The sequence below is a fragment of the Cynoglossus semilaevis genome, chromosome 16, assembly GCF_000523025.1.
Source record: "Cynoglossus semilaevis isolate Cse_v1.0 chromosome 16, Cse_v1.0, whole genome shotgun sequence".
NCBI lineage: Eukaryota > Metazoa > Chordata > Actinopteri > Pleuronectiformes > Cynoglossidae > Cynoglossus > Cynoglossus semilaevis.
This window is the reverse complement of record NC_024322.1, coordinates 10,228,922-10,244,357: the sequence shown is the minus strand read 5'-3', so window position 1 is coordinate 10,244,357 and position 15,436 is coordinate 10,228,922. Positions and strand designations below refer to the sequence as shown.

At 39.2% G+C, this 15,436-nt stretch overlaps 3 protein-coding genes across 5 annotated transcripts; 1 reads left to right on the top strand and 2 right to left on the bottom strand.

Moving 5' to 3' along the window:
• Positions 1–6: 6 nt before the first annotated feature.
• On the bottom strand, positions 7–3,399 carry tmem169b (transmembrane protein 169b). Its single transcript, XM_008328585.3, has 3 exons — positions 3,245–3,399; positions 2,076–2,496; positions 7–1,751 (listed from the first exon to the last, which is right to left on the bottom strand). Exons 2-3 carry the CDS (start codon positions 2,350–2,352, stop codon positions 1,117–1,119), a joined length of 912 nt encoding a protein of 303 aa, XP_008326807.1. The 5' UTR covers positions 2,353–2,496; positions 3,245–3,399; the 3' UTR covers positions 7–1,116.
• Positions 3,400–3,806: 407 nt separating this feature from the next.
• LOC103392055 (protein SIX6OS1) lies at positions 3,807–7,867 on the top strand. 3 transcript variants are annotated; one of them, XM_017040072.2, is made up of 14 exons: positions 3,807–4,067; positions 4,310–4,366; positions 4,688–4,814; positions 5,044–5,133; positions 5,238–5,422; positions 5,601–5,643; positions 5,734–5,800; positions 5,935–6,058; positions 6,167–6,237; positions 6,519–6,613; positions 7,060–7,195; positions 7,278–7,325; positions 7,417–7,444; positions 7,567–7,867. In XM_017040072.2, exons 1-14 carry the CDS (start codon positions 3,983–3,985, stop codon positions 7,692–7,694), a joined length of 1,284 nt encoding a protein of 427 aa, XP_016895561.1. In that variant the 5' UTR covers positions 3,807–3,982; the 3' UTR covers positions 7,695–7,867. The 3 variants fall into 3 exon arrangements, with proteins under 3 accessions (XP_016895561.1, XP_008326805.1, XP_024919766.1); XM_008328583.3 differs by having other exon boundaries at positions 6,513–6,613; XM_025063998.1 differs by lacking the exons at positions 7,060–7,195; positions 7,278–7,325 and having other exon boundaries at positions 6,513–6,613.
• A 564-nt stretch (positions 7,868–8,431) lies between these two features.
• pfkla (phosphofructokinase, liver a) lies at positions 8,432–14,949 on the bottom strand. Its single transcript, NM_001319822.1, is given in 22 exon segments — positions 8,432–8,689; positions 8,837–8,942; positions 9,048–9,147; positions 9,316–9,427; positions 9,517–9,578; positions 9,653–9,817; positions 10,171–10,323; positions 10,412–10,499; positions 10,739–10,809; positions 10,884–11,030; positions 11,134–11,197; positions 11,312–11,376; positions 11,472–11,597; positions 11,724–11,816; positions 11,975–12,070; positions 12,171–12,279; positions 12,366–12,410; positions 12,826–12,991; positions 13,077–13,266; positions 14,182–14,259; positions 14,379–14,452; positions 14,719–14,949. Coding segments are annotated over 22 exon segments (2,343 nt in total). The 5' UTR covers positions 14,804–14,949; the 3' UTR covers positions 8,432–8,541.
• Between the last annotated feature and the right edge of the window lie 487 nt (positions 14,950–15,436).

The window sequence follows — 15,436 nt, the reverse complement described above, 5'->3', positions numbered from 1 at the left end:
GCTTTTTGTCTCTTAATTATTAAAAAGATAATTATGAATTCTGGACAACGTGAACCACATCATGTGTGTTACAAGACGCTATTTTGTGTGAATAATTCAAACAGAAGTAGCAATTTTGCAAGCAGTCACAATTCATAATAAAAGTTAAATATTCTGAGAGATATATATTTATGTAGTACTGGATATGTGATTATATTTTAAGCGCATTTAGTGTTTTCTGCCTTTTCAATTTTACTTTGTAACAGCCAAGTTACACTTCATGTAGACAAGCCAGGACAAGATTTGATTTATTTTTACTATTTTTGACCTCGGTGACCTGAAACAACAGTCTTATCATAACAGTAAATCCTTATTGAAAAGATGTAAAATGTCTTTCTTTTTGTCGTAGTGTTTGTTAAATACAAGAAGAAGAAAAAACAGCATCTACAAACCAAGATTTCTGTTAAAAACAAGTTGACCTGGTTTTTAGCAAGGTTTTTCTTGTCTGTAGGCGACTATTTTTGAGGTCATTGTTCTGCTGAATCGCAATTTTTTTTAAAGTGACAACCTCACTTTATATTTTAGCTGTGTGAGGCCCAATAAACCCGGATGTTTTTTTTCACATAGCGGGTCAGCCTTCACTGATTAAAATGATCATAACAATGCCACACCCTCTCTACAGAGACACAAATTTCTACTGTATGCAGAAGCTTCTGAGTAAGTATGATATTCAGTCTGGGGGACATTCTTGATTTAGCGAGATTATATGAAAGCTCAGATGATGTAACTGACTCTTCCTGTTGTCAAATTTTGATGATATTAATATTCAGGTATTGTCATTAGGCTCTTTCATCCAATTTAGGCAGTGTTCAGGAAATTATTTACAGAAAAGCACAACAGTATTTAGTAAACATACGTCAACAAAAGAATCCGTTCTCTTTTCACAGATTTGAGTCCTTTAAATTCTAAGATGAGACCTGACCTGAAATTCTTCATTAACCCTAACAAAATTTAAGTGAATGTCACGGCACTTTTGTGTCATCAACCAAACATGTCTGTTCAACCTCATTCACATTGATATCAGCACATGAACTGATGTTTCCAGTAAATCTGCCTCAGCCATCACTAGCTGCAGTCTCACACTGACGATGTCTGAGCGAATTCACTGGGGGCCTTGCTCTTCAGAGTGCCAGAGACAGTGTCGGAGTCCAGCAGCTCTACTATGCTGTAGGGCGAACAGTCTTCCAGTCCAATTTTTCCACAGGCCCAGCCACAGAAGCCTTTCTCCAGGTCTCGGACTGCGTGCCACCACTCGCTGAAAGCCCAGGACACTTGAACCACAGCCGAGTACAAAGCAAGAGACACCGCCATGGGCATGATAAGAACAGGGTAGAAGACAATGAGGAAAGGGCAGATGGTAATTTTGTGCCAGAACGTCCGCTCTTCATTGTAGACCAGGAAGACATTGTACCAGGTGAGGGTGCCATAATAGAAGGAGGTGATGAAGGAAAGAAAGAAAACCACAGGGGCGCAGGAGAGGCTCCAAAGTACAATGTGGGGTCCCTGACTCACACCTAAGCTACAGGTGCGTTTAGAGCCTTCCCCGGCCTCACACTCTGCATCTAGACGTTCTTTTGACTTGGCCAGATCCCTGAGTTCCCTCTCTGTCAATGTGACATGTATGTCCACCATCTGACCCTTCTTCTTGCCCCGGGTGATGGTTCCTGTTAGGGTCACATAACGGCTGTCTGGAGGGAGGCTCCAGCCTCCATCTGTAAAATAAAAGGACAAAGCATTCCCTTGTGAAAGCCCAGAAAAAAAAAACAAAGAGTCGTCTTCCTCTGGTTTCCACAGTAACTCAGAATGCATGCAAGTGTAACTACTCTAAAAAAAGATGCTGCTTCTCACTCAACTTCTCTCTCCTCCTTTATAGCAGGAAAAAAAGTTTGGGTGGAATCACTAGTTCTTTGTAATACATTTTGAAAACCAGTGCAGGACTCCAGATTTTTGTCTGTTTTTCAGGTACGTAGTTTATCAGTTTAGATGAGACATCAATATACATGTGAGTGAATAGCAGATTCAACATGTCGTCTTACCGTCGCTCGTGGGCGTGCACAGAAACTGAGCTCCCTCCTCTATGCTCCTCTCTGCTCCTTCCTCGCCACTTTGCCCCTCCTCAAGCCCTTGCTCTACATCAGAACGGTAAACAATGATGGACTCGGGACGCATGTCCTTCTTCTTTCTCCTTCTCTTTCTCCTTAAAGAGGGACCCACTTGTCCATCATCCACGTGATTCCCCGAAACATCAGATCTCAAGGAGAGCATCTGTGGACTGCCCTCTCCTTCAGTCTGACACTCCTCTACCTGTGCCATGTTGTCAAACTTAAACTCTGTACGGAGACCTCAGATTACTTTTCAGTGGGATACATAGAAATCAGAGACTGAAGCAGCTTGAGGAATGACTGCCCATTGTTTTCACGTTCTTCAGCAGAGTACAAAGTGGCACAGGCAAACAAACTGTGGAAGAAATGGAGGGAAAAGTTTGTGCATTTAGGAACAAGTATGCTAATTTACAATCACAACAATTCTGTAGAATAGTAGTTGATTTTTTTTTATAAAGTAAATGCGTTCCATTACTTAAGAAAGTGCCTTAAAAAACTGAAACAAATATATAACAAAATATTTTAAGAAACTGACAAAGTTGTTACTCCATTCAGATTTAAACACGTTTCAAGCAATGCAAGATGATTAACTGAAGCTTTTATAGCTTCAGGTCAAATGTTTTCTCGTGACCCGCTTTTGGATTATGACCCTTTTTTTTGAGAAACCCTGCACTGTTCTCACCGATTGGTCAAGTATTGTTATTGATCCAAAGACATTAAAGAATGAGAACATACTGAACGGAAACATCTCAGCATCATAAATCCATGATGATGCATTTGCATAAAAATGGGGGACGTCTTATCTCTTTCCTGCATGACAGACCAACGAAGCTCTGTAGAAAAGCTATCTCCAATCGTGGCTTCACTAGTATATTTTTTTACTAAATATTTTTTACAACAAACACAGACAGATCGAACCTTTTCTTCAACAATAAACACATGATATTTAGGCAGAACGTGTGACATCGACAAAGAGACCCATTCTTCGCACAGCTGATCTCCTCCCATTTAAATCCCACCCATGTCCGCTCTTTGTCTGCAGAATGCAGCCGGCGAACAACATTCCCGGCAAAGACAGAACACTGACATAAATTTGATCTTACCTTTCTTAAATAAATTTGCCAAATACAGCGGCTACAGACTGCATTATAGAAGACAAACGACTGGAACTGTGGGACACATCGCAGGAGGAGGAGAAGCTAATCCGCGCTGATGTGTTTCCGTCCATACAGATGCGTTGAACCCGCCTCTCAATGCAAAAACATGGAGGAATCACCCGTCTATTAAAATCACATTGGCCATTGTCCCTGTAAGCGATAATTATTGAAAAAAATAAAAATAAACAAACAGCAAACATAAAATAATAATAAATAAATTTCCTTGACAATCAAAAAACAAAAAAAGAAACACAAACAAACAAGCCCTTACTTAATCGAAGCTTAGCACATTGTATTTTTTTTAAGATAAATTGCTGGAATTTAGCTAAGAAATATGAAACATTTTGCAAGAAAGTAGGTAATTCTCCATAGCTAGTTAATTTAAAGCTACCATTAGACAGAAATAAGCTAAAATTGTCTCACAAAATACAAAGATAATAGCGGACGAAGAAATATGTAAGGTAGTGCAAAACTCAAGCTTAATTAACTTAAACCAAGGGACCAACGAACTCAAATAACAACCTGCAACGCAACGATTGTTATAATTTAAAGTGAGCGAATATTTTGTTCTTTGTGGTATTTCTAAAGAACGATGAATAAGATGTACTCTGTCGTACCGTAATTGTTCATTTAAAGCGCAGGCAAAATTATTATAGCTCCTGTACGGTCGACAGTGACTTTTGTATGGTTTTGTCGAATAGTTCCTGGTGGTTTAAAATGGACAGTGATATTTCTCTCAACAACGTCGGCAGTCTTCTAACTCGGTTTGGTATGTTAGACTTTTTGTTATTTTATAATCAACTTTTATTTTAGTAGTTTTTTTTTTTAATATTTTATAATCAACTTTTATTTTAGTATTTTGTTTTAGAAAAACGTTTCTTCGTATAGCGTATTATATGCTATATAGTATCAGCTAAGCTAATTATAGCAGCCGCGACTTGTCTTGTGTCATTTTTAATTAATGAAATTCAAAAATTATGTAATGACAATAAATTGTACTGGATTTTACAGCCCTGCAAATTCGAGAACTTTCTCAAAAGAAAAGTGAATACAACCAGCAAGTTCAAGGTATGAAAAATGCTGACAAAAATGAGCTCAATCACAGTTAGCTATATCAATAAAAACAACACCCATGTTGTTACTTGAAAACATTTTAAATGGTATATTGACTTCTCACGTAGGTTATTACTCCGAAACTGAAAATATTTTGTTTCACATTAATTCAGAGAACTGTCATTTTGTTTTAGTACTTTTGTCTATTTCTTCTTGTGTAGCCTATGACCAAAACCGTTAGTCCCAACCTTATCTCTGCGGAAAAATTAGCTTCAGAACCAGACTACAATGTTCACTAATGTTACGTTGCCATTTTCCCCTCCTGTTGCTGGACAGTTTTCAGAACGGACATTGTTGGGTGGAGATCTCGCATTGAAAGTCTAAAAGAAAATATAAAGAAACTTGAGGAGGAAATCCAAGTGAAACAGAGCTCTGTGAAACACAGTAAAGCTGTTGCACAAGGGTAAAGTGATCAACGTTGATCTTAATATAACATATTCAACTACAACACATCTCAGTGGAAAACCCAACATTAATTGTCCTTAGTATAAATGTTTTGTATTTTTACGTTGATTTTTTATGTTGATCAAAACATATGCTGGACAGTGTTGCAATGAAAAAAATGTTAATAGCTTGCCATTAATTGTACACATTACTTAAAAATATATTGACTGTTATTCCTCAAACTTTAGCCTAAAGGTGACAAACAGCAGAATCCTCCAGTATGAGCAAACACTGAAAGCAGAGCTTGAGAGCAGACGAACCAGTTACAACGATGACACGTGAGTATTTGTGTGTGGTTCTTTTATTTTAAAAAAAATATATTTTTATGTCTTGTGACAAAGAAAACCCAAAAAAATTGTTTTTTTTCTTGTAATTTTACAAGGAAACTCTTTGAGGAGAGGATTACAAGCTACAGAAAGACGTACCAGTCACACAAAGACTATTATTGTGAAAATCCTCTGGCTCAAAAGCTCCTGAAGCTTCAGGCTGAAAATGAGGAGATCGAAGAAAGGATCAAGGCCTGTGATGAGCAAATTATGATGAAACAAAAGGAGTTGGACCTCAGATGTAACCAGGAAAACACACAACTTCCAAATACTATATAAGCTTTTATATATATATTTATATTTCTTTTTAAGAAATTCTGATTTCTGGGAATTTTGGATAAAAACATCTCTAAAGTTGGGCCTTCAAATTAAAAGTACCCAAAATACATTTTAACTCATACTTTTTTTTGTTGGACTAGGTCCTGCAGTCACTACTTTGTTTGTAGAGAAGCTACCAGACAGGTATTCCCTAGAAATAGTTGTAAATTTTGAAGAATATAATGTTGAGCTTAATAGCAGCACGTGTTTTCTGAAATTTATTTCTTTTTACAGTGTTTGTGAACAACAGCCTCCAACCGAGACACAGGAACAATCATGTGATCAGACAGGCAGTGATTCAGTAAATATTGAGGGTCTTATTCTTACCCAGGGGAATGTAACAATAAGTCTTACCTACTTATATGTCAAAGAACAAACAAAAACTATTTATTAAGATATTCAGAAACCAATATTTTATCATAAATCATTTCACAGATTGATCAGAAAGTATCAGTAGAAACCTGTGCTGAAAATATTCATAAGGAACAGCAGGAAACTACCACCTGCTGCCCGGGGCAACAAGAAAAACCTGGTGACTCGAGGTTACACAAACTGGCTGGTAATTATTTATCCTTTTAGTGATTCCAATGTCTTCAGATGCAGTTAAGTAATTATTTGTTTTTTAAAACTGCATAACAGCCTTAAAGATAAAATGTTTTTTTCTTAGAGCATAGTTTAGAGGATGAGATGCAGGGTGATGAGCAGGAAAAGGAAACAGAATCTCAGGACAAAATCTTGGTAATGAACCTTATGTTGACTAATGTGATTGTAATTGTGGTGATTATCTTTTTGTTTCCTACCACAGTCCAGAATAGGCTTGTAATTGTGGTGATTATCTTTTTGTTCCCTACTACAGTCCAGAATAGCATATTTTGGATGAGGTCATTTTGATTATTAGAGAACAGTGTCTGAATGTTAGAATGTAATTTTAAACTGTTGTTTGTTCTGTATGTTGGCTGTAACAGCATTGTTAGACACATTTCTAAATCTGTAAACAAGTGTTTTCTGCTCAGGAACAGCAGCCCGTTGAAACTGATGTAGAGGAGGCAGCTGAGGTCAGAGATGAACTTCTGACGTCCAACAAACAGGACAACGAGGGGCAGTTTTCATTCACGTGAGGTTTTAAACCAAATAGTCTTTAAATGTATATTTTACAAATCCACATACTTGAAAGCAGGCCCATTACATCACACCACGACAGAATTCTGACACATTTCTACCCGAGTCTACTCCAGATTTGACTGCAAATGTTTTCAATTTTTCTTATAATGGTTGGTACTCATCATAGAAAACACACTCATATACTGAACAAACAAATTTAAACCTAACTTCTGTAAGTGATAACACACCATGGAGTTAAAGCAAACATGGCGAGGTTTTGTCCTTCAGTCCCATTTGGTTGGAATTGTATTTATAGTAGTTAATGACAGTAGGACAGCAGTGAGATCTCATAACAGTGTGCTGGAGCTGAGCATTGGCATCTGTGGGTCAGAACCCAGCTGAAATTCAATTTACTGTCAGCGATCCCATGAGAAGTCTAATTTTTTTTGTTCACGTTAGTTTCAGCCCTGCCAGCTCTTCAAACAGCGAGAGTTCTGAAATCAAACCTTCAGCTCCACTGTTCTTCATGAGCTCTACACCAAACACTCCATGTTTCTCAGGGTTTGGATTTGACACCAACTCATTACAAGATGAGGTGAGGGTTAAGCCTACAACAGCTTCAAGAAATATTTAATTTATTACCATTAATAACACATAAAACGGGTGACGTTCCACAGGAGCAGGACACAACGTTTGCTTTCACCAGTTCTTTGTTTGACAAGAAGGTACAAACCAGACGTGACACCAAAACACTTTGTACGGCTTTGTATACAGTAGTATTTTAACAGCAATACAAATTTCTGTTTGACTTTACAGGACACCACAGAAAAGAAGTCTCAGAGTGGTCAGTAAAATATATTTATATTATAAATATTATTATATATGTATATATATTTCTGATTCTGATATATGTATATATATTCACAAGAAAATGTGAATTTCAATGTGAATAAATTTTTTTTTCAGGACCCGAGTTTCTGTTCGGCCAATCAGAGCAAGGTGAAGATTTTCAGTTTGCCTTTAACTTCCAAAGTCCTGGGGAAACGTCAAAAGATAAGAACAAGGAAGATTTTGTGTTTCCATTCAACTTTTGACTAATTTCTTAAAAGAGAATAAATTAAAAACGTTTTTGGTTTTGGGACACTTCCAGGTGTATCTGCAAATGTCAAGGTTAGGCTTGTGATTTGTCACAAAACATTTCCTTTTTTTTAGCTTTACACACACTTTATCGTTGCATAATCTGTGGTTAAGTTTCTATAGTTAAAAACAAATATCTTTTTGGTGTTTGATGGAGTGTTTTACTCTTTCTAAACAGTTTTCACTCGTGACTACAGGAGTTTTATGTATGTGGTGATAATAAAAACTGGTCTCTTGGGTTACCTTGGCTAAAAACTGTGTCTAGGTATAATTAGAATTTCCATCTCATATTGCAACACAACACTAACAAGGAAGCTAGCTAACGAAGTGTAAACCAGCACCGGATATTTAATTATATTATGAGAACCTGCAGCATTTTAATGCTATCAAGCCAAAATATAAAGAATAAGTTCAAAAAACACTATGTATCACTGTAAAGAACTAATATCAGTGAAGGTTCAGTCATGGTTCAGATTTTGACAAACTAATATAGAGGTCACATGCACTTTTTGTTTAGTAGTCTATGCAAAATGGGAAAATAGTGCCGACAGAGTTAACCAGACATCTCCTTATTAATGTGATGCAACTGCATGAGGAGAAACCTGTGTTTTTACAGCCTCACTGAACATAACCACACATTCATAATATTTACAAATCCAGTTGTGATGAATTTGAAAACAGACTGAGATCAATAGTTGCTGAAAATGCATTCAGTCTTTAAAAAATACTGTAGCTAATTTCACAGACAATAATGGACAGATATTAGTTTAAAAGTGCAGAGAGGAAAATGTAGATTAATGGGTTTTAGAACCCAGAATCAATACTGATGGATCGACGGGTCACATGCTCAATTTCCCCTGGGACGTATTCGCAGAAGCTGGTTTGGTATTTGGCCAACATTTTGAGCAGGGGCCGCAGATGTAACCACCACTGCACCTTGGGCATCCTGTGCCTGTAAACCAGTGATTGACAGTGAATGAACACATTGGTGGTAATTCACCGAGATATGCATACATATTTATATAAACCATTTAAAGTTCTCCATGAAAAAATACCAAATATAATAAATATACAACAAAAAATAAAAATATTTGCTTACTCAAAATCGGTCACAGATTTAAGTTCAGAAACAGGCACGAAAGAGATGACTTTCTTCTGGAGGCCCAGTACACAGGCTGTGTCTGTGGAGTTGGTAAACACGCGGCCTGGACGGTGGGGTGAGCAGTGGGATTATGACATCCCTGGTTAGAATACGGTTTCTGTGGAGTCCCTCTACTACATAAACTATGATTTCTATACCTTGACCTTACCTTGTTTGAAGTTTTCCGTCAGTCTCTCGGAAATCCACTGGATGGCTCTCACACCCAGCTTTGTACCAAGGTTCCTGTCAAAAGGAGAAGGTGCCCCTCCCTACAGTGTAACAACATGAGAGAACAACTGTTTTAGATTCACATTCAGATGATAATAGTGATATCACATATAAAAATAAGACCAACAATTCAAATAACCTGGTCAACCACTGATTAAGGGTGAACTTTATTGATCAAATGTGAATATAATCAGATGGTTGCTCCTCACCTGCTGCAGGTGTCCCAACACATTCACCCTGCAGTCAAAGACTCCCTTGCCCTCTGAAGAGTACAGCTTATGGATGAAATCTGTGGTGTAGTTTTCATGGCATTTTTCATTCCTGTGGAGACGGAGAAGAAGAATTTGCATCGTCATATATATATATTCACAATTTTCATGTCCAATAACAACAGCATGACTGTTCTGTACCTCAGAACTAGACCGCGCTGTATGTCCTTCTTCATCTTTTCAGTTAAATGCTCCACATTAGTCTGTTGAAAGACAAAGAAGATAAATAACAAAGGTATAAATAATACAGCTGAAGTCAAAGTTAATGTTTACTAACCTTTAAGTCGTGGATATTGAAAGGCTCCTCATAGATGTAGGCTGCGTCTGCACCCACTGCTATACCAGTGGAGGTTGCCAGATAGCCACAGTATCCACCCATCGTCTCCACCACAAACACTCGTCTCTTGGTTCCAGTGGCAGACTGCTTAATCTTGTCACAACCCTGATGAGGAAATTTGAATAACAGATGACTGGAGTGGAGTTATCCAGGTCATAGGTCTCCACATGTTGGATATAAAATTATAGCACAAGAATTAATTAAATAAAACTCTTGGTTGAGAATCATTTAAAAAATGTAACTGTTCAGCCTGTTACGACAAATGTCTTAAATTACACAGATTAAACATCATTTTCTGGACTTTCAGCTGCTTGTTGCTACTTATTTATTGCTGTCCCGGCTGTCGAGGCAATTAACCTGCAGCTGCTGCTGCTTAACAAATCCAAACATGACATGGAGTTTTACATCTTATTAAACATGTTTTTTTTTTTTTTACCATCTGCTCATCATTACTTTACCTCCATAGCAGCATTCATGGCTGTGTCTGCTCCCAGACTGAAGTAAGTTCCAGGCACGTTGTTGCTGATGGTGGCAGGGATCAAACACATGGGGATGCAGAGCTCATCAAAGCGACTCCGAGCTTCAAACAGCTGTAGCACACCTTCATATCCCTGAAACATCAGCCAGAGAAACAGCCATCAGCCAATCCTCTGAGGAAACACTGACTCTGGTTGGATTAACACCAGGTCGCTACTTTACCTCAAATCCTCCAACTATAAGCAGAGCCGAGATTTTAAACTTGGCAATTGTCTCCACGATTTTCTCCATGTTCTTATTGGGAAGAGTCCTGAATTTTATCACGATATTTTGTAGATTTTAAATGTGAGGGGCAGGAAAAAATGAAAGAGGGAACAGACAAGAGGACAACAGGTTCAAAATGGACACAATATACTCAAGAATCATCATAACTAAAAAAATGTTAATACATCTAGAGGTCTACAGGAGTCATGAGTGACCATATTTCAACCTGAATAGGAGTCATGAGTGACCATATTTCAACCAGGACTGAAAAGTCCTGTCTCTCACCGTTTGGTTCCCAGCAGTGAACCACCTTGGCCTGTCCATCCAGCCACTTTGTGCCATTCCATCTCGAAAACCTGCATACAGACAGCAGCAGGTCAGTACCGAGCTCTTTCATTAGAGATAAATACTAAATGACAGAAGCACCCACCGCTCCATTAGCCAGTCCCTGAAATCCATCGTGGACTCCATAGACCTTGTGTCCATTAGCAAGCCCTAACCTGACAGCTGACCTCATAGCAGCGTTCATCCCTGCAGCTGGAGCTCCCACGTTCAGAATAGCCACAGAGAAGTTGCTCTGTGGGAAGATCAGACAGTAATTATTATCTACTCCTGTTGTGGTATAAAGTACTACAGCATGTGCAAGCCAAAACTGTGAGTTATAATAATCAGAGACTCACTTCTGACTGGGATGGTTTCTGGTAGGCGAGGAGTTTGTAGATGTTCCAGTTGTTCTCAAAACTCCTGCAAGAAAGAGCTCAGTTCTGATTGGCTTGACTTTGATAGGTGAACACAAGCAAACAAAAACATGTGACCAGATTTTTTTTTTATTATTTAGTGATAAATGTCCACTCTCACCCTCCACGCAGTTTGACTGCCTCCTCAAACCTCTTCTCGTTCATGGCCTGCTGCACCAACTTAGTCTGCAATCAGTGGTAGAAGGTTCGACCACAGATCCACTTCCTGTTGTTAAAGTTTCTGTGCTTGAAATATATAACAAAAAGACAAGGTGACTTACCATCTCCACACATTCCATGAGCGGAAGACGGACGGCATGGTTACCAGACAGCCCGATGACACAGGCCGGAGTGTCAGGAGTGGCATCTAACAGGGCAACCACGGCCTCCACGCCCAACTTAGTGCTCTGGGAGAAAAAAAATAAAAAATGTTTTTTGGATGAATTTGCGAAGGACTGTGGACTGAGTTTTTCATTATCTTTTCAGTTTGGATCAGTTGTGATCAATTCTGAACAGCCTCTGTGCAAACTCACCAAAATTCTGTCAAACGCTGAGGGAGTTCCTCCTCGTTGAACATGGCCGAGGACAGTCAGCCTAGTGTCGTAACCAAGTCGCTTCTTCACCAACTTTAAAGAGACATGAATGCATCATTACACACCAGGTGAACAGGATCAATGCTGTTGAAAACTGTTAAACTCACAGTTTGACTACCCAATGACTAATAACGATAAATAATAATTTTCTACACCAACTAGGAGTGATGGCTGGTCTCTCTTTTACTTACATCTCTTACATATGTTGACTGGATTGGATTTCCTTTTGTGTCAATGGCTCCTTCTGCAATGATTATAATGTTGAGTCTGGATCCCTTCAAACGGCTCTGGGAGAGGAGATACTTCCTGTTACACCCTTTGATCTCGACTCCAGGGATGCGTGTCGACCTCAGTCGTATTGCAGTCTAATGTCTAATGTAATCTTACCATCTCCAGACGTGCACACATGCGATCCTCCCAGCCATCCTGAGGAGGAGCTTCGGGAATAAAGAGCCAGTCTGCCCCTGAGGCCAAGGCTGACACCAAGGCCAGATACCTGGAACCAAAATACAATGATTAATAATGTTTATCATGGCAGAGCAGCCCTTGAATTACATCACAACAGATACAAGTCGTACTCACCCGCAGTGTCGACCCATCACCTCCAGAACAAATGTGCGCTGATGGCTGTAACACATACACCACAATCATATTAAAACTTCTAACTTTTGCAGTAAATGGCTGATTTAACAGACAGTCTGTGCTGCTGAGATGCAGAGAATACAAGTCTGTACATGTTCATACAAATCCGTGCCAAATAGACTTGAATGGAGGAGTTTGGCACCCGTGCCAAATAGACTTGAATGGAGGAGTGTTGAGTGTTGAATGTGTGAATGTTTGCATTCCTTTTACAATGCTATGGCAGAAGTATTTGCAAGTCAGGACTTTTCTTCTCTTGTGGGCCTATTTATTATTTAATTAAAGAAAGTTAATATATTCAAATGATCCCATTTCTTTTTCTTTGGCATTAGTGTATTGCCAAATAGTCTATGACAAAATTATATTTTGTCATATTTACATTATATAACTCTTCTATCCTGACCTCTGTGCTGTGGTCATGATGGCGTCAATTATCTCCATGATGCGATGCAGGGCAGAGTCGGCTCCGATGGTCATGTCAGTGCCACAGAAGTCGTTATCTATGGAACCAACCAGCCCCACAATGTTCAGGTGGCTGTGCTGCTTGGCCAGAGTGTCGGTGATGCGTCCTGAGAGGTAACACATACACACACCGATGCATACAGTAAGAGTCTTGACGTGCAAATGTACACATGCATTAAAAACACCGTATACCTTTCTCTACAAGCTCCGACAACAAACTGCTCCACTCGCCACGGAAGATGTTGGCCCCGGTCAAGCTGCCGTCGCCACCACACACACAGAGGTTGGTGATGCCCTTCTGTACCAGGTTGAAGGCAGCTTCCAGTCTACCCTCACGAGTTGTGAAAGCCTTGCATCTGGCACTGCCAATTATAGTCCCACCCTAACACATGGACAGAACAATCAGGTCACCGTAACCAAATCTGTGCCTGACTAAAGCCATGATAACAGACAGCAGATACAGTACAGTAAAACCATATACAAACAATGAAAACAATGTGTGATGCAGAAAAATGCAGAACCTGAGGTGCAAACACATAACCTTGATTTGCTAAAATGTCTAATGCAGGTGTCACCAACGTGATGCCCGGGGACACCTGGTAGGCCCCATGGACTATCTAAGGTGCCCGGGGGGTATGTTAAAAACAAATAAAACTAGTCAGCAAAAGGGTCAAAGTTTGTACTTTTGCTATTTCTTTCTTTCTTTCTTTCTTTCTTTTTAAATCAGTTACACTGAAAATGATATTCAAATGGGTGTATCAAACAAAAAAAGGATCAAGCTTTGTATTTCTAAGTACCCCTGAAGTAGCTCTCAGTTTCAAAAAGGCTGGTGACCCCTGGGCTATTGGATCAGTTACGTGATGAACAGATACATGTCGTAAGGTTTTACGACACACCAACCAAGGGAAATCACACTATTAGCTCAGCCATGAAAGTGGAGGGGTGGGAGGGGTGTGGGTGTTGTCTGTCTCTCTAACTGATAAAGCTGCAGTACAAGCACATGCAGCTAGATTTCTTACCAGGGTATTACCAAGGATAGACAGTCAGGTAGAGAATGGATGAGAGGAGAGTGATGAAAAAACTACAAATCCTTTGAAAGGCATCGAAAGACAAATAAAGGGACAAAATCAAATATAAAACAAAAAAGTAAATTCACAAAATATATAGTTGCACAAATCACTTAGAAATTGTAATTCTAAAGACAAAATCAATTATTTAAATGTATCAAATTACAAATAAAAACGGGAGTAAACACATCAGAAAGTAGAACAGTAATTTGGGGCTGTTCAAAACGTACAAGTTGGATGATGTTTGTCACACTATGCCAGTGGGCCAGTTTAATGTTATCTCCTCCGTCCACCAGACCCTGGTATCCCTGGGGAAAAAAATGTAATGGGTCAAAATGTTTATCTTAATACTGTTGACAATAAAAAGCTAGTGTTTGAACCAAGCAAGAGTCTATTTCCTGCTCTAATATAAACACTGATTGTTTACCTCATAAATAAGATAGACTTTGGCTCCCACATAAATGCCCATCCGAGTGACAGAACGGAGAGCCGCGTTCATCCCTGTTACAACATATACAAACAAGGGGGTTCAAATCAGAGTCATTATAAACCTACTGTGTGTGATTTCACAACGATACTGAATGAAGGAATAAGGATGTGGCGTCACTATTTGTTGTGAACTAAAAATGTCAACCGTAACCGGCAAGTTTCACCTTAAAACCACTAATACGTTAACATGTGTGGAACTGTCCTGGTTTTACATCGTTACATGTACCTGACGTATTAATCTACTTTACACAAGTCGAATGTTTTATTCCAAAGGTCACCTTGTGCATCTCCACCGCTGGTCAGCACCGCTATGGCCCGTCCGGTTCCGGTCATCCTCAACTTCTCCAAGTCCACGGAGGACATTTTGACTGCGTCACTCACGAAAATACTAAATGCCGAGAAAACTACAACGTATCACAAAGTTTACGTCCAACAGCAAACGTAGCGACAGCTAAAGTTTTGCAAGTCCAGCGTTACTTCCTCGTTGACAGCAGGTTGTTTGGACCCTGAACGCACCACACACGGAATGACACTTCCAGTCTTTGACTCCGCCTCTGCCCTGCCTAGGGAGCGCTCCAGTTTGTGCATTGATTTAATGAACCGCGCCGTCCGGTGACACCTTCTTACTGCGTTCTGTCAAGTTTTTGTAACGTCTTCCTATGCACTCCGCCCATTCGCTGAACGCCGGGGTGTTCAACAGGAGGAGAAAGTCCACAGCACGTACTACACGCATGATATCGTTACAGGAAAAAAAATCGACTACCTGATGAATTTGAATACGTCACGTTTATTGAAGTCAATTTTGATCCAGGTTCTGGTTATTTTTGTGTCCGTCATGGTGCGTGTAATTTAAATATACCTAGTTATGTAAACAATTAATCGGAGAAATGTATAGTACCCTTACCACCGAAATATTACTAGTCGTAGAGGCTGAACAAACGTTAGATAAAACAGATGGGAGAAATAAAACCAATGTTATGAATGTTACATTGAATG

Excerpts from the sequence above, each read along its gene's own strand:
- tmem169b (XM_008328585.3), bottom strand. The coding sequence starts at position 2,352 with ATGGCACAGGTAGAGGAGTGTCAGACTGAAGGAGAGGGCAGTCCACAG. Across the intron at positions 1,752-2,075 it reads GTGCACGCCCACGAGCGACG|ATGGAGGCTGGAGCCTCCCT; the intron begins GTAAGACGACAT and ends TTTATTTTACAG.
- LOC103392055 (XM_008328583.3), top strand. The coding sequence starts at position 3,983 with ATGGTTTTGTCGAATAGTTCCTGGTGGTTTAAAATGGACAGTGATATT. Across the intron at positions 5,134-5,237 it reads ACCAGTTACAACGATGACAC|GAAACTCTTTGAGGAGAGGA; the intron begins GTGAGTATTTGT and ends TAATTTTACAAG. Across the intron at positions 7,326-7,416 it reads GTTCTTTGTTTGACAAGAAG|GACACCACAGAAAAGAAGTC; the intron begins GTACAAACCAGA and ends TTGACTTTACAG.